The 21,150-nt window shown below is 46.6% G+C and overlaps 1 protein-coding gene across 1 annotated transcript in view; it reads right to left on the reverse strand.

The window, feature by feature from the left end:
- Positions 1-568: 568 nt before the first annotated feature.
- The window catches only part of WNT9B (Wnt family member 9B), a 49,857-nt gene continuing 29,275 nt past the window's right edge, over positions 569-21,150 (reverse strand). Inside the window, exons 2-4 of the mRNA XM_086920465.1 lie at positions 13,331-13,587; positions 12,066-12,331; positions 569-2,143 (exon numbers count right to left, since the gene is read on the reverse strand). Of these exons, the coding sequence (XP_086776591.1) occupies positions 1,670-2,143; positions 12,066-12,331; positions 13,331-13,587 (997 nt within the window). The 3' untranslated portion in view covers positions 569-1,669. The remainder of the gene's footprint in view (positions 2,144-12,065; positions 12,332-13,330; positions 13,588-21,150) is intronic.

Genomic DNA, 21,150 nt, shown 5'->3' on the forward strand with positions numbered 1-21,150 from the left:
CCCACAAACTGATGTGCCATGAATACATATGTTGTCTGTGAGAGAAATATGCCTTGAGTGGCACCATATATGTTTAAACTACTACACCACGTCTTTGTTGACGCATCACACTTGTACAATTCACTGTAAGTGACCTACCCGTTGACTGTCATTGCTCATGGAAATATGTTTATGTAATCTTCAATTCCTATTGTTGTCCATCTTCTCACACCCTCACATCCAACCAAGGGTCGCTAAAGTTCGACTGACCCATCCCTCAGGATACCCTTGTGCTCCATTTGTTTTTTTTATACATGAATTGACAGCTCCAGCAGGTCCATCGAGTGGAACCCCACGAACCTCTCAGGAGCAAGACTAAGTATCCTTACCTAGACAGTACATTATGACAGACCGGGGGGGGGGGGGGGGGGGGGGGGGTTAACATTACTCCCATCGGGCTGGCTGGGGAAAGGAGTACATCATAATTTGTGGGTCTAGCTTTTACAGTGCTTTAGCATATTCCTAAGAGCTTGCAATTTTCTAGATCTTTTGTAGGCAGATAAAGCCAGAGTCAGTTAATATGGTAAAGTGGGAAACGCTTCCAGTCTCTGCCTTTCCATAGCCTGTCGTTTAATAATAAAACGAAATCATGCCCAATGCAAGTCTGAGACGGCCCAGTCTTAGTCTACATCTCTCCAGCCGGGTCTGATTCGCAGCCAGTGTCAGTCAGTTTGGCACCTGGTGGCAGCCTGGCATCAAGCCACACCCCGTTCAACACATGACCGGCTTTCCCGCTCTTCCAGGAGTGGCTGCAATAACACCCCTCCGCCCTTTTCGTCAGGATGCACGTGTTCATATGCCGTGGGGTCATGCGAGTATTCTCACCACTTCCGGCTCTGACCTCCGCGTCCAGCGTCGCTGTTTGATCTCCCACGTGACAGCCGCGTGGCGCGGCCTCTCTCTGCAGCTTTGGTCGCCTCTTCCTGGGAAGGGCAGAGGGCGCTGGTCCAAAACATCCACTCGACCTGTGGCAAGTGCTCGCTAGTCAGGAGAAATGCTACGAGCGTTTGCATCTGATCATGTGCCGTTAATAAAATTTAGCGCTAGGAGGGGTGCTTAAAATGTATTACATAAAATATTTTAATGTTCTCTTTCTCAAACACTTTTCCTCACACCCCTCCACAGCGGTTATACTTTCTTGTACTTGATGTTCTTAAAGCAAACTCCTTTAATCAGGCAGACTGCCTAACTAACAGTGGATGACTCCTACCAGGTTCCTTTAGTTCCTGCCGCCGTCCTGTGAATAAGATAACTGGGTAGGAGGAGGCATTAGAACGCGCTCAGTAGGATTTTTTCTTATTCTCTCTCACAAGTTTCCTCACCTCCTTTACAGAATTGTCAACTTGAGCGTTGCTGATGTACTTGAAGGCAACTCTTGATTTCGAAAAATCAGGAACACTGTCCCAGAGGAGATGGCTCTTCCATGATTTTCAAATGCAACTTAATTTCGGAGTAGATTAGCCCAATAGTCTTGGACACTGTGCTTCATCTTCATGCAGATAAATTCTTTAATTCTGGAGTGGAGTCGTGTTTTTCCTGCCAAGTGGTCCACTGTTATTATTGTTCTTGCTTTTGTTATGTCCTGCAGTAATCTCTTTCCTTGATTTCACTCCTGTCTTCTTGGCACTGCTCACGGCTTACATGTGTACACCTCCTCCAATTGCATACACTTCTGACACTCCACATGGCAGCACCACTGCACCTGGCAGTGGCAAGAGAAGGTCACCATTTGGCTCTGTGTGTTGTAACCCCGCCCACAGCACATGCTCTCACAATTGGCCTCCTTGGAGCACGACCGTCCAGCAGTGCCCAGCGAGTACTTACTGGGCCGGCAGAAGCTTGGCGAGTCCTCAATGGACACAAGGTCAGTGTTGCGGGGGGTTCGGCCGGAAAATGAGTGTCCAGACTTTGGAGAAACCATGAGTTCTGAGTGCCCCATGGCATCATTGGTGGCGCTGAAAATCTTCACGGCATTGTCAAACTTGATTTTCAGCAGCTTGCCTGTCTCGTGGAAGGGGGAGAGCTGCTTCCAGCAGGTCCTCACGGCGCAGGAGCCAGACACTCCGTGGCATTTGCATGTGGTCTTTAAACCGCTTGTCACTGCCTGAGGAAGAACATGAACAAAAATGATAGTCAGTATCAAGATTGGCAGAAAGAAAATGAAAAATGGACAGAAACTTAAATATGTCAGTTAATTATTGTTCGACAAATATGTACAAGTATGCCTGTTGAGGATTTTTGCAAATATAAACATAGAAGGCAGGTAGGCACTGTATGGTCGTAATAAAGTATGTTCTTGGGAATTCTATGTGAAGTATTTTCCAAAGTATAAAAAACTAGAACTATCATAATCAAAGTTCCTTTGACATAGTTGGATTCAGCAGTCGTCTCTAACAAGATTATCAAAGGTTTGGTACATGTTCTACATCAAGAATATTTCTCCATCTCTTGAAATCTGCAACCCATTGTATGTAAAAACTTTATAATGCTATAAGAGATGGCCTAATCTGCCAGATAATATTTTTCCCTGTACTGAGGTACAATGTTCAGATTTCCCTAATTAATAGACAGGCATGCGTATGTGTTGAGTTTCCTTCTTGAAATAAATTGAACAAGGGTCCATCAAGGTAGGTTTACCAGATATGCTGATAGGTCATCTGAGCTGAAGGAGATTAGCATCTCCACCCTGTCATCTGAACACCTTCAAGTGGGGATTAATCCACACCTGAGACACTAGGCACATTCTTATCAAGTTTCTATACTGAAAAGAAAGACTTTTGCAAAATGATCACCAACCTTAAACCCTGCCTTTGGTGCTGAGTATACTATTTGGCTCCAACAACAAATGCTGCCTATATTTGTTCCACAATAATGGGAAATAAGTAGTTTGAGGGTAAACTGAAGTTTTTTCTGCACAGAAAAATTGGTCTCCAACGCCATTGTATTATACCAGTGGTTCCTAACCTTTTGACTTGTGTGGACCCCAACGTAATCATTACTGGAATCCGGGGACCCCCACTAAATAGTTGTTGGAATCCGGAGACCCCCACGGAGTCTTTACTGGAAGCCGGGAACTTCATCCTAAGCAATTTTGATGATTTGAACCACAAAACAAGGCATTATTTTATTCACAAACAAATGTTCCCCCCAAATTTTTTTAAATTTTAATGGGAAGATTGGAGCTTTTCTAAATTCAATTGTCCATCCTGTATTCTGCTTCATGTATTTGCACTGTCCCATGAATCAATCTAAGGATACCAGCAGTATTTTAGCCTCGAATTTCCAATTCATTCACATTTACAGGATGTTTCAAAGTTTTCCATTTTCAATTTTGCTTTTATATATAATTTATTCAACTGTTAAATTATTTACTTTTTCAAGCTTTCACGGACCAACTGAATAGTCTTTGCAGACTGCCAGAGGTCCCTGGACCATAGGTTAAGAACCCCTGTTCTATACGACTACGGCATATAAAGCCAAGTGGGTCCCCTTTGCATAAATTTGCACTGATCATGATGTGCAGTTAGAATCATTTCCTGAATTTGTTTATGAAGAATGGGACTAGAATTGGGATAAATATATTTGACCTTATATCAGTTGGGTTAACCCTTCAAATGAAATGTTGGGGCAAATTATCATTCAGTTTGTTATATCTTGCAATATCATTGTTGTTTCTAATGTTGTTCCATGTTTTATTTCTGTTTGTTTTCTTGAGAAGCGGATAAGAAGGATGTCAATTTAAGCCACTTTTGGATTTTATTTTGGGCACTATGTTTTTCTTACTTTTTTGCGTGGTAACTTGTTTGTGATTTTAGAGAGAAAGTAGAAGTCTGAATGACATTTTGTTCCCTACCAAACAATCTGTTTCTTCTCTGTTAAACTACTGAGAATGTATTTGCTAACAAGAGGAGCTAAACATTCCTATTTCTGTTACCCAAAACCCTTTTCAGTAGCACCTCTCACTACTTCTGATATGAGGGAAAAGAAAGGTGAAAAAATGCCTCTGAACATGCTCTTCACATGTATTTGCTCATCGAGCCCTCCCTGCTGCCCATCTGACTTGAAGGACAGATAATGGGCAGCAGAATATCTTCATCACAGAGATGGACCGAAGTGTAGAGATTGAAGTCCCCTGCCCTACAGCCAGGAAGGAATTACGCATGAACCATATACTTGCCCTCTTCTAGACCACAGCGCCTATCGCTCCTATGTGGCAGCTGAAGATCAGATTGGAGGCGTGAGAGGGGACCCTCCTAGCATCAAGTGGACTTTGTTCGTCTGATGTGGCTACTCCTGGCCTTTTTTGAAGCATTTATGAGCTGATGAGGCATCCAGGAATTGCTGGTGAAGTAGAGATTATCACCACTGTGTGTTTACCAACTAACTCACTATGTTAATGCCCAATGATAATATAGTGGAGTAGTGTGGCTCACTGGTTAGAGCAGGCAGACCCTGAAGCAGAGGTCAGACCCGGGACCAGGGTTCAATTCCCGACACTGCAGGGTCTTGAGCTCAAATGTCCATGGACTCGATAATTCTCGCTTCGGTGCCTAACCTAATCATGGGTTCACACTCTGCAACTCTGGGCATTAAGCTTGCTTAATCTCCACAATGGCCCCCCCCGCGGCGGGATGCCTGGCTTTCACCTTGGGGATGCCCTGTAGGGCTATCTCACAGGGAAAAGCCAGGACGGTTTCCCAAGGCAAGCGCGGAGATACCCCTTCGGGGGTCGATTCAGGTGCTATATAAGAAACATAATAATAATGATAATATATGAAATATAGCATAAGAAAGAGTTCTGAATGTTCTCTTTCCCTCTTTGTCCTAATGAACCTGCTAAAAAAGAGATTGCCTGCCGAGGCTGCTGTTCAGACTGAGAAAACATGTTCTTTTCTCCTGTACTGGGAATTTCTTGAATGTGTGTAGGTAGGAGTGGCGCAGAGTTGAGTTTACTTCATGTAAGATAGCAAGTAACAATGCAAACAATGAATGGCAATACTAACATAGCCTAATCATGTATTTTTAAGCAGCTTGTTTGCTGCCAAAGTGAATTACTGGTACTGATAGCAAATGTTTACTCAATAGTGATTGTTCATAGCTTGATCTTTCTTATATTCTCAAACATGACCTTCAAACCATAAATTCAAATTTTCTATAGCTCGATGAGATGAGATTTACAGCTATCGAATCTAGTGAGGGATATTTACAGGAAGTTCGGGTTCTTAAAAGGAGGGCTGAACAATAGCAGAGCCGGTAGATCTCACAGTTGTTTCCATTGGCATAGTACAAAAAATCAGAATGGATGGCGGTGTATCACAATGCAAGTGCAGGCATGGACAGCCAGCTAAGAAGGATTTTTCTTTATGGCAAAAATCCTTGCAAGACTGCCGTCGATACATGAGCACGCTTGTGCTGCGTTGTGACACGGAGGCATTCATTTTGGCACTTTTATTACCAATATGGCTGATAGCCATTCAAGAACAATGTTAAAAAAAGTATGAGTGGGAGCACATAACGAAAAAAAGCACATAACCTGGTACCAGTCTACAGTTAGCGACAGGCCCTCGTAAAAGAAATTGTAAAAATATATATATATACCTAGTAATATCATACGGTAAAGTTGTCTGTCGGCGAGGCCTAAAACGTGTTTTTTATTTAAATGAGGAAGATTGCTGACAAAACAAAAACATTTGTTCTGTGTACCATAGGTGAAAGAGACATTGGGATTTTCTGCAATTTCTTAATTCAAGTCTCAGCCATTGTCCACCCTTCTTATCTCAATAAATTAAACAGCCATTTGCCAATCAGCCATGGCCCTCTCCAAGGTGGTATGGTGGGCAATAAAAAACGATAGACTGGGATGTGGCCTTGAGTAAATACAATTAGCTGAGATTATTTCAAGCATGCCACCCATCACTTTTTTTTCCCTCAAAGCGACACCCTAAATGCAAAATATATGTCCAGATGTGGGCACTGGGCTCAATGTGCCATAAGACTCAAGCTGCACCTTACTGATGTGGGCCAAAATCGGTTTGGAGTTGCCTCTCTTCCTATTTAGAGGGCAACTGGGATGTCAGTTTGAGCTGCAGTGTTCCTATTGGAGCAGGACCAAGGCTGATTTGTACATGGCTGGTTCCTGTCTGAGGTGGCATGGTAGGCAGGTCAATCAATGATGCACAAGAATGCAGCCCTTAGTAATTACCAGTGGATGAGATGAATTTAAGAGTTCCAACCAATGTCACAAAAGTTCATCAGTCAGAGTCTGTACCAGTGACAGCTGCCGACTTCGGCGAGTGGAGGCACGGGCAAATAGGTGGTGGGTGGGTGGTTTCATAAAATAAAAACAATTAAGTAAATAAAAATGCACTTATCATGGTTGCTGCTGTGTCCTCCTCACTTTGTCTTCTTACCTCGTGACTACAGGGCGCCAGCTAACTCCCTTAATCAATCCTGGCACTGCTCTCGTGCTGGTAACCAGCACCAGAGCAGCGCCAGGATTTGTGGGAGCGGCTTCTATCAGCACTCACAAGATCACTGGAGGCTTTTGCTTTCTCTAACCCAGCTGGCTTAGAGAGTTTTAAAGTGCGCATGTGTGGCTGGCCGTCACAAGACGACATGCCAATGAGACATGCGCATTTTAAACAAGTGCAAAGGCACCTCACCCTCCTCTCCGCTACCATTCAGCAGCCCCCCCCCATCCTGACACTCCATTCAGGACAGGGTGACGAAAAATAAAATGGTAATGAATTCAATTCATTAACATGTTATTTTTTTATCTCTAGCGGCATTTCAGTGGGGCGACGCTCCTCAGCTATAGCGGCGGAGCCGCCCCTGGACTGCACCTCCGTGTCAGTCACAGCAAAAAACTGTTGTATTTATCACACATTCCTTGACCGTAAATCTATTTACTTATGCCATTATTAACAAGCATTTGCAATGCAATAGGTCTCGCATTATTTAAGTTTGAGCTATTAGCATTGTAAATGGCAATTGTTTTTTGCTTTATGCTATAGTTTTTTTTTTTACATAAAAAGCTTCATATAAAATATGTTTTATTAAAGTTATTTATGCAGTATCTAAATTTTGTTTGCATAAAACAGTATAATACTATCTTAGTAAAAAAGTCAAATATTTTAATGGAAATTCACCACATGTTCATTTATGTGTTGGTTTTGAAAATAGCTAAATTAATAGCTTTGTCATTTACAATGCCAATAGTTATAACTTTCGCAAATGTGACACCTATAGCATTTGTCATGCAACATTTGTATTTACGTGACTTAGATGTATTGATATTACAAATAACAATGGCTTTTAATTTTTTTTAATACTTAATAAAAGTGATTGTAATTTATAATGGCAATAGCTTAAACTTTTGTAAATAACTTTTGTGAAGATTATGTTCAGTGTATTTTATTGTAACAAAATCCAAGAACAGAAGTGAAATATTAACATCTTTTTGTGACATTTGTAATAAAGCTTGAAACATTGAGAGAACATATTTGTGCTGTGGTGGTGCTGAGTGATGCTGTGGTGGTGCTGAATGGGGCTGTGGTGATGCTGAGTGATGCAGTGGTGGTGCTGTGGTGGTGCTGAGTGGTGCTGTGGTGGTTCTGAGTGATGCTGTGGTGGTTCTGAGTGATAATGTGGTGGTGCTGAGTGACTGTACTCACTGTCACTCTGCACTCACTGTCACTCTGCACTCACTGTCACTCTGCACTCACTGTCACTCTGCACTCACTGTCACTCTGCACTCACTGTCACTCTGCACTCACTGTCACTCTGCACTCACTGTCACTCTGCACTCACTGTCACTCTGCACTCACTGTCACTCTGCACTCACTGTCACTCTGCACTCACTGTCACTCCGCACTCACTGTCACTCTGCACTCACTGTCACTCTGCACTCACTGTCACTCTGCACTCACTGTCACTCTGCACGCACTCTGCACGCACTGTCACTCTGCACGCACTGTCACTCTGCACTCACTGTCACTCTGCACTCACTGTCACTCTGCACTCACTGTCACTCTGCACTCACTCTGCACTCACTGTCACTCTGCACTCACTGTCACTCTGCACTCACTGTCACTCTGCACTCACTCTGCACTCACTGTCACTCTGCACTCACTGTCACTGCACTCATTCTGCACTCACTGTCACTCCGCACTCACTGTCACTCCGCACTCACTGTCACTCCGCACTCACTGTCACTCCGCACTCACTGTCACTCCGCACTCACTGTCACTCCGCACTCACTGTCACTCCGCACTCACTGTCACTCCGCACTCACTGTCACTCCGCACTCACTGTCACTCCGCACTCACTGTCACTCCGCACTCACTGTCACTCCGCACTCACTGTCACTCCGCACTCACTGTCACTCCGCACGCACTGTCACTCCGCACTCACTGTCACTCTGCACGCACTCTGCACTCACTGTCACTCTGCACTCACTGTCACTCTGCACTCACTGTCACTCTGCACGCACTGTCACTCTGCACGCACTGTCACTCTGCACGCACTGTCACTCTGCACTCACTGTCACTCTGCACTCACTGTCACTCTGCACGCACTGTCACTCTGCACGCACTGTCACTCTGCACGCACTGTCACTCTGCACGCACTGTCACTCTGCACGCACTCTGCACTCACTGTCACTCTGCACTCACTGTCACTCTGCACTCACTGTCACTCTGCACTCACTGTCACTCTGCACTCACTGTCACTCTGCACTCACTGTCACTCTGCACTCACTCTGAAATCACTGTCACTCTGCACTCACTCTGAAATCACTGTCACTCTGCACTCACTCTGCACTCACTGTCACTCTGCACTCACTGTCACTGCACTCATTCTGCACTCACTGTCACTCTGCACTCACTCTGCACTCACTGTCACTCTGCACTCACTGTCACTCTGCACGCACTCTGCACTCACTGTCACTCTGCACTCACTGTCACTCTGCACTCACTGTCACTCTGCACTCACTGTCACTCTGCACTCACTGTCACTCTGCACTCACTGTCACTCTGCACTCACTGTCACTCTGCACTCACTGTCACTCTGCACTCACTGTCACTCTGCACTCACTGTCACTCTGCACTCACTGTCACTCTGCACTCACTGTCACTCTGCACGCACTGTCACTCTGCACGCACTCTGCACTCTGCACGCACTCTGCACTCTGCACGCACTCTGCACTCACTGTTTCTGCACGCACTCTGCACTCACTGTCACTCTGCACTCACTGTCACTCTGCACTCACTGTCACTCTGCACTCACTGTCACTCTGCACGCACTGTCACTCTGCACTCACTGTCACTCTGCACGCACTGTCACTCTGCACGCACTCTGCACTCACTGTCACTCTGCACTCACTGTCACTCTGCACTCACTGTCACTCTGCACTCACTGTCACTCCGCACTCACTGTCACTCTGCACGCACAGTATCGGGCTTGTCTGGTTCTGCACCCACCTCAGGGTTCCGGGTGGGGCGATCGTGCCACCCCCCTCGTCGTATCCAGGTGTCTTTCTTCCCTGTGCTCAGTCTTCAGTCGCTCCGAAGCCCGTCCCTTGGAGCTATCCCAGGCGGGTCTCTGCCAGCAGGGGCGTGTTGTGCGTTTGCAAGTGGTCTATCTCCGTGTGGCCCTTGAGGTCAGGGTTGGCTGAGGTGGCTATCTCATCCCTTCTCCTTCCGCCCGGTTCGTGAATATGGTCCGGCCCTCTCCCGTGTAGCGCTTGTCCTCTCACAATGACCCCTGGTGCAGGGGGGGGTGGGGGGGGGGGCACTATCTCTTCTTCCAGTTCCTAGTATCCCCACTGCTGCTTCAGGGCCTTCTTCCCCGTTCGGCTGTGTGCCTTGTCACGTAGGGGGAGGGGGGGCAATGTCCGAAGTCTCACCCCCTGCCGCTCTCGTGATCGTTCTGCTCTCCCTTCCCTGCGTGGCCCCGATTCCTTGCTAGTGTCGTCCCTGGCGGGGTCAGCCTCCGCTGCTGGTGCCTCCCGTAGTCTGTCGCCTGCCCCCGTGTCTCGTGTGTCCTCCCCACCGGCCGTTCCACAGGCGGGAATGTGTGTATGGGGGGTGGGGAGAGGGCACCTCCGTCGATGCGGGTGGCACTAATGGGAATTCGGGGGTATGCACCGGACCGGTAGGCCACTGGCGCAAGGCCTCCCCCCAAGCGGTCCCTTCCTCCGCTTTTGACTCCTGGGCTCACCTCCGTTGTAGGCGTCCAATCTCGCCTGCGGGAACGGACCAGCTCCGCCGATCCAAGCGCCCGCGGTTTTCGTCGTTGGAGGGGGAGGGGTGCGGGGGGGGAGGTGAAGGGATCCCCCCGCTCTCCGCTCCCGGGTAGCACCTCCACCAAGCGCCGTGCCTCGCGGGTGGGACCCGTTCCGCTTCTCCCTCGGTCTCCGCGTCTGTGGTCCGGAACCTCACTCAAACGGCCGCCATCTTGGTAAAGGCGGCCGGAATTCAGTCCGGAGCTGCTGCTACTTCGCGGACGCCTCTCTCCGCACCTGAATGAGGCCCGGGCTCGGTCTGTCGCGCCGCGATTCCGGCTCCGCCACAGCAATCAGGCCGCCTCACAGGGCAGGTTCGCTTCGCCACTACGGTTGCTCAGCCCCTGGCCTGCGACCAGGAAGTCAGGCAGGCCGGGCGGGACAACCGGAAGTAGGAGGGCGGGAGCCTACCCCGCCTCCCACGGAAGAGCCGCGATTGTTTGGCGCACCGGAGCAGGCAGGAGCCTACCCTGCGCCCCGGTGCCGAAGAAGGGAAGAAGAGTCTTGCTGCCGGTGGGAGCCGCTGCACTGAGGATGCCGGTGAGTGGGGCGTCGCCTTGTTGGGGGGGGGCGGGGGGCATCTGTGTGCGCGCGCGCGGCGGCGGACTGTGTATGTGTGTGAGCGTGCATGTGTGTGTGTGTATGTGTATGTGTCCTGGAGTCTGTGTGTATGCGTGTGTGTGACGGGGGGGGGGGGGGGGTTGCCTGTCTGGGTGCCTGCGTGTCTGTGTAAGTGTAAATGCGTGTGCGTGTGTGTGGAGCCGAGAGGAGAGGGGCTGGTGTGTGTGGAGGGGTCTCTGTGTATGCGTGTAGGTGACGGGGGTGTGCCTGTGTATGCGTGTGTATGTGCGCATGCGTGAGTGCTGTGTATGCGTGTGGCTGTGATGTGCGCATGCGTGAATGTTGACGCGCGTGCACGCAGCTCAATCCACGCTCGTCACAGTTTTGTGTCCCTCATTCCCCCGTGTCAGCCGACTATAAGTCTCCGCCCTGGACGCATCCTTCGGATGCGAATTCCAGGGCGAGACCTAAAAATGTATGCAATATGACATTCATTTATTTACAAGGTTTTTTTTGTACTGTGTCTCCAAAATATTTCCAAAATAAGCCTCAGTGATTTCAGTAGAAAGCGTTCAGTGTAACTGTACATGTTCTGAGGTCATTCAGATAATTCCAGTACACCAATGCTTTTATTCTACCTTTTATTAATGAAAACTGCTGTTTGTTACTTTGGAATAGGCTCTGCGTCTCATTTTTTCCTACTGGCTTTTTTATTTGGAGGTATACAGTAAGCTCTGTAATGCACAACCCGATTGACATTTCTCAAAGTGTTTAAGGGTTTTGTGGTCCCATTGATATCAGAAGACATGCTCAGCGAGCTGGCTGATGACGTCTGATGGGATCAGCAGATCACAAGTTCAAATCCTAGAAAGGCTAAGTGAGACTTGAATCAATCCATGGTAAGTAAAGTGAGGGCTTTAAACTAGATAACACCAAACCTGTTAAAAAGCACTTAGAAATGTCAATGGTATGGCACAAAGCACTACATAAGAAAAGTTATCATTATTATCATATAACTCTGCATGAAGTACTCAACAACATGTTACTGACAACTAAACCATGGTCCTGGACAACTGCAAGAACATGCCTACAAAAATCTGTCCACTAATATCTTTCCTTCTACATAAAAAGTGTTGTAGTGAAAGACCCTCCATGTGCAATGTCCAGCCTGTGCTCTGCTTACCTTGATGCCCACAAGTGTGTTGTGGATGTCCACTTTTGCACGCAGGTCTTTGTTGGTCTTCTTCTGCCCCAGGAAGTTTTTCAGAAAGCGAGCGCTGTACTTGAGGTTGTCCCCACACACGCCCCACTGCCAGGCCTTCTGGTACTCCAGATCTGGCGAGTCGTCACACGTGCACCGCTCCATGCGCCCGCTGCTGCACGCCTTTGCCAGGGAGTGGCTGAGAGCTGCTGCTGAGACTGCATAGAGAAAGGCAGTCTCTTTAAAGCCTAAAAGAAAGAAAAAAGCAGCTTAAGAACCCTTTTTATGTAAACATGGCAAAGGGCACTACGGCACTGTTTAATTTGTAAAAAAAAAAAAAAAAAGTGCTGGGGCCCTCGCTAGGGGGCAACCACAGCTTGTATGGCAATGATAGTACCAGCACAAGTACTAACCATCACACTCCTACAAGTGTGACGTGACAGTGCAGACTATTCCAGGCTCCCAAAGCTATAGGAATGGGCTTGGGCATGAGGTATTATTTGTTTTAATGTATATTAAATTAATAAACAACTGTTGTTCTGCTCATCTGTTAATTACACAAACATTGCTACCATGTGGCTGCTCTCATTAGTGCTGGTGTTGACAATTAAGTGTCGGTGCCGAGCACCAGAAACCACTGGCTCAAATTAAGCACTGGGACTACCTCTTTGGAGGTGAAGTAAAATGGAGGAAAGATTACTGTGATGCGCAGTGGATTGCCACTGGAAAGCGTAACTTGAACAATGTAGTGAGAAGCTTTTCACTTCCGAATGTCTTTGGGAATTTACCGATTTTTACCATGGAGGATTACAGCTATAGTGACTGACTGATCAATATAAGAGTATGAAAATGTGCAGGGCAATGAGGTAAGAGCCTGTTCACTCATGGGAAGCAAAGAAGTGCAAAGACCACTATGGTTATCAAGAGAACACTTCTAGGTAACCTTAGAGTGCACACAGACTGTTGAGTGGATATACTCAGTAGGTGATGCTATGAGAATGGGTACAGGGGGAAATTCTTAAGAGCTGAAGTGAGGATGATAGTGGAGAAGGGGATTATTAAGCAGAGATTGAGTAGTAAAAGTATAAACCGAGCATTAGGATTAATTAGGAGTGGGTCATACTTGTGCAGCTTTCAAGACATGGACAGGTTGGGTTCCAGGCAATAGTGGAACAGCAAATTTGTACCGAAGGGACTGAGCATGGGATACTGGTTTCTAGACAGTGACTAGGAATGTTTAAACATACCTCGTTTCAAGAGGCTGATCCGCCCCTCCAAGCTGCAGTTCCAGCGTTCGTTGCGGAACTGGTACTGACACTCTACTAGGCCCAGGCGGATGGCATCACGCAAGGTGGCGGCCAGTCCAGGCTCCTTGCGGCAGAGCCTCCTCTGCTTGCGGGTGAGTTTTAGAAGATCACACTGCTTCAGGTGCTCCCGCCGAGGAGGCGGATTGGTAGATGGCCCCAATAATGGGAAGTGGGTCAGGGTTTCTTTACTCGTCAGTCTAAAAGCAAAAAAACGTAATAGGAACAGTTAAAATCTCTGAGTTCTTAGGATAAGTGCTTCAAAATTAAATACAGCGCTGGGTGCTACTGTGATCACTATGTACAGTTTGTTATGGATGAGTCGGGGTAGGTGGCCCAACAGTTTACCACAAGGTTAGTGAGTTTACCGTTCTAGACTCTGATTTAGGCATGCTTAGGTAGAAATGATCAAGAAGATGGGAAAATACAAATGAACATGAACTTTACTGAGGTGTGGACCACTACTTGAAAACAGAATAGGTTGGACTGTCTACTGCCTTGATTACCAGCTGAATAGCTTGTATAAGTTCCCTGTGTGAAGGTCACAGCCCTCCAGCACTAACTGGATGTCCATATCGAATACAAGTCTAGTGCTGCAACCTGATCTCACTCAAAATTTTAGAGGAAGTGCCAACCTTGAGACTAAGGGCCTGATTCAGATCTTTGCAGACGGGTAACTGCGTTACAACGGTGACGGATATCCTGACCGCCAAATATAAATCCCATAGGTTATAATGGGATTTATATTTCGGCTGACGGGATATTTGTCACAGTGGTGACGGAGTATCCCGCCCGCCAAGATCTAAATCTAAGTACTACTGAATCACTTTTTAGATGCGTTTCACATCAACATGGGTGCCCATGAAGTATAGTTCAATCTTTCACTGTGGCTTTATTTAATCATAATTCTGAATTCTGCTACCATGGCACTATTGGCAGTCTGCTTATTTCCGCACCTACTCAAGCAGCACAGCCTGAGAGCCACATGTACCCTGTATCACTAGTAAAGAATGCAGCTACCATTCAGGATCATATTTTCTATAATAATCTCGGACAACAGTGATGGAAACCTGGTTGTCTAATGGTCTTAGAACTTTTGTGAACCAAGATAGTTGTCCAATGATCTAATCACGATCCTAGACAAACCTGGCAGACTAATGATCTTGTTGCAATCCTAGATTGACCTGGTTGTGAAATAATCTTATCGCTATTCTAGATAAACTCCTGATCAATGCTTAAGAAAATGAGCAAACCTAGATGATAAACTGAGGAGAAGTATCATTGCAATCTCACATTGGCATCATTCGAAATCACTGTGACCACCCAATCCACAATCATACATCAAACCCACGATAGTGAAAAAAGCGAATTTACCGCTGGACTTAAAATCAGATGCTCCAATTAGCACTCAGAATGTCTACACAAATTCCTCAAAATAATCCTGATTTACCATTTAATGCCAAGTAACGTGGTGTCAGCCAAATTTATAAACAAGCAAGCAGTAGATCTAATATTAAGCATGCACAATGTGATGCTCTCTGAACAAGTCAATGACCGCATCCAAGCGGCAAAACACTCTGTAGAACTGTCTTCAGGGTTGACTACCCACGTGGTGGGAATTAGATGTGACACCACCATCTCTGGACAAAACGTTCTACAGCAACTTGTCAGCTGCCCAAACTGGGCAAAAAAAACTTTTAACATGGATCAATCACCAGCCATAACACGAACTTTTCATAAGCATAATCTGTGCCCTGACAAATACTGAGAGCTTTTAAGTTGCACGTGTTGCCAAGGCTTAGAGTGGTTTTGTAAAATGTAGCGCTTCATGAATGTTGATTTGGATCTGATTTAACAAAATTACAGAGAGCCTTAGCTATTACTCTGTAACGTAGAACATTATTTTATCAACAGATTGCTCTCCAGAGATGTTGACCAACTAAAAAATGAATCAGAGTCTTGGAACAAGGCAGCAATAGTCCACATTTACTCTCCAGCAACCCTTGTGCCTAACCAGTGCAAATAGCTGCTGGACACTCTTACTAAAGGACTACTAGTCAGCAGTGGGTGTCCAAAAGCAAAATCTCTTCAGCAACCAAATGCGGGAACACCCAAGAGTCAGAGATAGCAATCTGCGGTATAGTTACGATATAAACGAAAAATGTGTATATTGGATCATAAATATAGTTACCTAGGATACAAAGCTTCCTGGGCAGGAAGCTGAAGGCGGTGAAACTAAGGCTACATGAATGAAAGCACTATTACAGAGATACCTGGAGCAGCAAAGATGCAAAGATAATGAGTTACATTAGAACTTACATTGTTTGTGTGCCTTTCATGCGGGGAAGTGATGTTAAAATGACAAGCTCTATAACTTCATTTTGAACATTTAATAGCACACGGTTGACCTGATGGGTGGCAGAATGAGTTCCCCACACTTGGCGCTCTCCCCAAAAAACAGGACCTAAAAGCTTTATCATTCTTAAAAGGTGAATTCCAAGCACAAGTGTGTCAGTGTTATGAAGGTGCCAATGGCTGCCTGAGATGACCACGTTCATGGAGAGATAGTTTGGTCTCTCTGAGTGTAGTTCCGAGTGAGTAAGGTATGCTAGTTAGAAAAAATCTATAGGATGGCATTTCAGTAAGAAGATTGGTGAGATGTGATCATACTTTCATGAAACTCTACACAGATTGACAGCTGCATGCATTGTTACTTTGCGAGGAGACAGCTACAGTCTGGGAATACCTACACGCAGTGAGATACCACAATCCAACCTCCAGAGTATGAGGGATTGAATTACTCGTTTGAAATGTTGGATAACAGGTTTAAATTCTTGAAGGTCATTGAGTTCACATTGTTCCCATTTGACTATTAGGTTTATGTAAACGTTTAGGTTGAGGTTCTTACTGAACATGATAAACTAAATAGTGTGCAATTCAGAAAAGATAGTTTGTTGAACCAAGGTTGTAGCAGTCCGTATCAGTTGTGGAGAGATCAGAAGGAACTCCATTTTCAGCAGGGTTAGCATTGTCCATCTCTGAATGCCCTCCAAGATTTGGGCTAAGAGATCTACCTCTTTCAGTGAGGACTTTTTCTGGTTATCATCAGAATAGAAAAGGTGCAAAATGTTAGGCCGTCTGAGAGTACATGCATGATGTACTATGTAGGCGAGAGAATTGATGAACCCTTTGATGTAGAAATTCTTTGTATTATAGGTGGGGTCAGCTATTTCTATGTATTGACCCCTGCTCTCCAGATATGCCGTGAGCCAATAGAGGTTTGCAACATTTAACCCTTTTCTCTCCTTCAGGATCTGCAGGAGAGTGATGTGATTCAGGGTATCAAAGGCCACTGATAGGTTCAGAAGGGGGTGCAAGCAGAAGCCACATTTGTCCAGAATGTACGAGCTGAGTCGACTAGAGTTGTGGTCTCTATACTGCATCCTGACCTGGAGCTTGTCAAGGAGGTTGTTTGCATGTACAGAGCATCTGACTTGGGTCTCCAAACAGTTCTCTGACACTTTTGCTAAGAAAAGCAAGTTTCAGACTGTAACTGTCCAAATCATCTCACTCCGCCCTATTCATTTTTCGTATTGGTGAGACTTTGCCAATTTTGAGCAATGAGGTATTGAATAGGTGATAATCAGGTTCACCCAGCAGGGTGTGAAAGAGTGAATTGTAAATTTTAATTTTGAGCACCAATCTGGGGATTGGTTCTGAGAAGTGGGAAGAATATTTGGTCTTGGTAATAATATTGAGTAATACCTTGTGGTGACTTCTCTGAAGTAAGACCAGAGATACGCCTCTAAGCGACGGCCAAAGCTTCAGGCACTACAGTTCTGTTCTTTGATCTATCTGTAGAACCTTAGGTTCCACTTGCACGCTTGGAGTAATCATGGCAACAACACAAAATTAGACTCCAAAACCATTGTTCTGTTGAGATATTCAGTGGGTGACATATAGGTAATACAAATGTGGACTAGGTGAGCTCTCCACAGGTGTCCTTGTCACACTAGGTTCATAGGGAGGGGCTGTTACCGAATGGGATCTTTGATCTGGTGACAGCAGACTCCCCAAAGGACCTGACCTCTGACTCCTCCCTCGTAAAAGTTGTTTTCAGGGGTAAGTTGGTGGCTTCAGAAAGGGGCGCAATAGTAGCGAATCAAACTGGGTCAGATTAGACCTGCTATTCCTATTCTACACTGACACCATGAAAAGATTCAGGTTTCTATTTCTACTGATGGACCTATAAGTATATAGTAGAAGGTACACTTTACAAGTTCTTTGAATTATTTGAATTTTATAGAGCTGTGTGCTCTATAAAAATATTTAATAGACCGGTGACCGTTTCCAATGCCCAGTCCTTATACAGCAATGGATGAGAGAGAGAGAGCAGTTTGTACATAGAAGATGGACAAAAACATAAATGCTGCAATGTTAGTTGAGTCCCTGTGACTTGCCTCTGGAAACACCTCAACTCAGAGGTTCACATCTGGCCTATAGTTATCCTCTCATCCTCAGTCAAAAAACGACCACTATAAGAGTGTGCACCCTGCCATCCCTACATAAAGTAGACCTTCCATTAACATTAGCTTTGGTTGAATTCTCCAAAAGCATGTCCATCAGCTTGTCAATTGCTTTACTGGGGAGCAGGTTTTTCTCCGCTTGTACAAGCTTTTGGCAATGCCGTACATAGTAACATGCACTTACAGTGATCTAGGATTCAATAACTATCCCTTCCCCAATCTCTAAACAATTCCATCTCCTAAGGTATCTCCGTTCCTGTTTAATATTTGGAAACTCCAGTTTCACTTTTTATCTTCAAATCAGTGTACTCTTTTCCTTGGCTATAATGCTTGCTAAAGTTTGCTTGAATGGCCCAATCAGGGAACAGGCCTACTTCCCAACTCACCTTTCCTTCTCTCTCTCCTCTTACTCTTTCTGTTGTTCTCTTTACCTGTCAACCTAATCTCTTCCTTAGATCCCTCACACCACCACCAGAAAAACCCTCTCCACCCCTGAAGTGTTCTTTCTGCCTCCAATCCTTTCCGCCTCACCCACCATGCCTCCGCGAACTCTAGTACCTTCTCCCAAAAAATCTGGTTACCCAACAGAAAAAAGTTGCACCAGTCATACCAGAACCACGTAAGGCATTCATAGACAGGGTGGACTAGAAAAGGATCCGGAAGAGGTCTTTTTGACCTCAAGCCCCACTATCTAGGCATTATGTTATGTTATGTTAACTGAGCTGAGCTTAGCGGATCCCACCACACACTTCCCAGGCTATACCATCCTACGGCCATTCTGTCAGAGTCCAGTCCCATTTGTTATCCTCAGCACTGCCCCCTGCCTGAGCTCAGATGGAGTGGCTGCTGCATATCCATATTTCTCTTTCTATCTCTCCCCACTATTGGACCTGGCAATAAAACTGCAATGTCAGTCCTGGGCTTTCGTAACCCCACACACTGTCACTCATCCATTGGCCTAGCTTCTTCAAATCGCTTTCTCTCATTCCCAGGGCAAACTGCTCGGTGTACCCCCTCACCCTCCACCCTGAAACAAATATCAAAACGCTAGGTATTCCACCCTCCCTTCTGCAGGCATCTTCTCAGCCCCCCTCCCCCTCCCCCAGCACCAGTCTGGCTGTATCCCTCTTCTCTTTTTCGCGAGCATCTGATGCTCCTGTCCTCACTTCGCTGCCCACCACACTCTAGTTTGCCTTGGCTTTCTTTACTCGGATCCACATCTCATCCCTCATCAACCACACATCCTCCAGCCGTAGCCGTTCGTGCGCTTTTGCCCCCACCATCTCTGATACATGAATGTCTCAAACATATCACCACAAATATTCCCCCTTCCACATTTCTGTAGCCCAGCCTTCAATTTTCCACCCTGCTTGGCTCATATTCCCAGCACCTTTTCGCATACAACGCTCTATCTGCAAACTTAACTACTATTGCCGCTGGCCCAACACTTTTTCTGTTTGTCCCATCAAAAAGTCCTCTATGTCTCCTTTCCGGCTCTCTATGCCGCTTTCACACTTATCCCTCCTGTGTGTGCTTGAGTCCAGGACCTCCCTCCCCGCTGGGCAGTAGCTCTGTTTCACTGATCCAGCTCAAGATTTCTAGGTCAATGCCATGCCCTCACTAACCGACTCGCCAGATTTCGATAGTACTGCCATAGCTGTCAAGTTCACTTCTGGTGCAAACCCACAGAACCTCATTGTAAAGTCCTGGGATGTATCACTTGCATGAAACCTTATGTTCCAGTGCAAGAGCAGCAATGCTGGCTCACTCAGCAAACTCGCCACAATCTAGTAACTGCATCACTGGCTTACTGTCCACCATGAATGTCACCTTCCTGTCCTGCTGCTTGCCACCCCGCAGCCCCACTTCACTATCAGAATCACCAAACTGAATAAATGAATGAAATGCTACTACTTAAGTGCAAACGGTGTCTCCATGAAGTGCCCCAGAAAAGCGATGCTGAGAGGCCCGCTCTCTGGCCACCTCTCTGGAAACCACCGCCCCTTTTAGTACAGCCCTCTCCTCTCAACACGCCAGAAAGAAATTCTAGGTCACTGGGTTGTCTTGCAGCCATAAAGTCACGCAGTTGTTCTGTTCAAGCAACCTCACCCAGACTTGCATGTCCCTCCTCACTCTGCTTGGACTCCTGGTCCTGTGGTGGGGTGATGACACCACTCTCATTGTAGAGAACGACTTGCTTGGTGTGAAGCATCAGGGACCAGTGCATGGCTGAAACTTAAAAAAAAAGCTATAACTGGTCTAGCGATGGCTGGGTCACACTTTTTATGTGTTATGGTGGGTGGGGGGTAGCACCACGAAGATTGCAAGGTACAACCCAAACAGCGGGAGAGGGCAAGCAGCAACACAGACAGCAGGAGAGGGCAAGCAGCAACACAGTAAACAGAAGGAGGGCTGGAGGGGCCAAGCAACAAGAAAGAGGACGGGAGAGGGCTAGCATCAACACAGAGCATGCAAGCACCAACACAGAGGCTGGGGGCACCACGAAGAGGGCAAGCAACAACACAGACAGCAGGAGAGGGCAAGCAACAACATGGTAAACAAGGAGGGGGCAAGCAACAACACTGAGGGCAGGAGAGGGCAAGCAACAACATGGTAAACAAGGAGAGGGCAAGCAACAACACTGAGGTCAGGAGGGTCAAGCAACAACACTGAGGACGGGAGGGGGCTAGCATCAACACAGAGGATGCAAGCACCAACACAGACGGTGGGCGCACCACCAAGAGGGCAAGCAACAACACAGACAGCAGGAGAGGGCAAGCAACAACATGGTAAACAGAAAGAGGGCAGGAGGGGGCAAACTATAGCACTGAGGACGGGAGGGGGATAGCATCAACACAGAGGATGCAAGCACCAACACAGAGGGTGGGGGCACCACGAAGAGGGCAAGCAACAACACAGACAGCAGGAGAGGGCAAGCAACAACATGGTAAACAGAAAGAGGGCAGGAGGGGGCAAGCAACAACACTGAGGACGGGAGGGGGATAGCATCAACACAGAGGATGCAAGCAACAACACAGAGGGTGGGGGCACCACGAAGAGGGCAAGCAACAACACAGACAGCAGGAGAGGGCAAGCAACAACATGGTAAACAGAAAGAGGGCAGGAGGGGGCAAGCAACAACACTGAGGACGGGAGGGGGATAGCATCAACACAGAGGATGCAAGCAACAACACAGGGGGTGGGGGCACCATGAAGAGGGCAAGCAACAACACAGGC

Source organism: Lissotriton vulgaris, chromosome 5 (assembly GCF_964263255.1).
Source record: "Lissotriton vulgaris chromosome 5, aLisVul1.2, whole genome shotgun sequence".
In the NCBI taxonomy this organism is placed as follows: Eukaryota; Metazoa; Chordata; class Amphibia; order Caudata; family Salamandridae; genus Lissotriton; species Lissotriton vulgaris.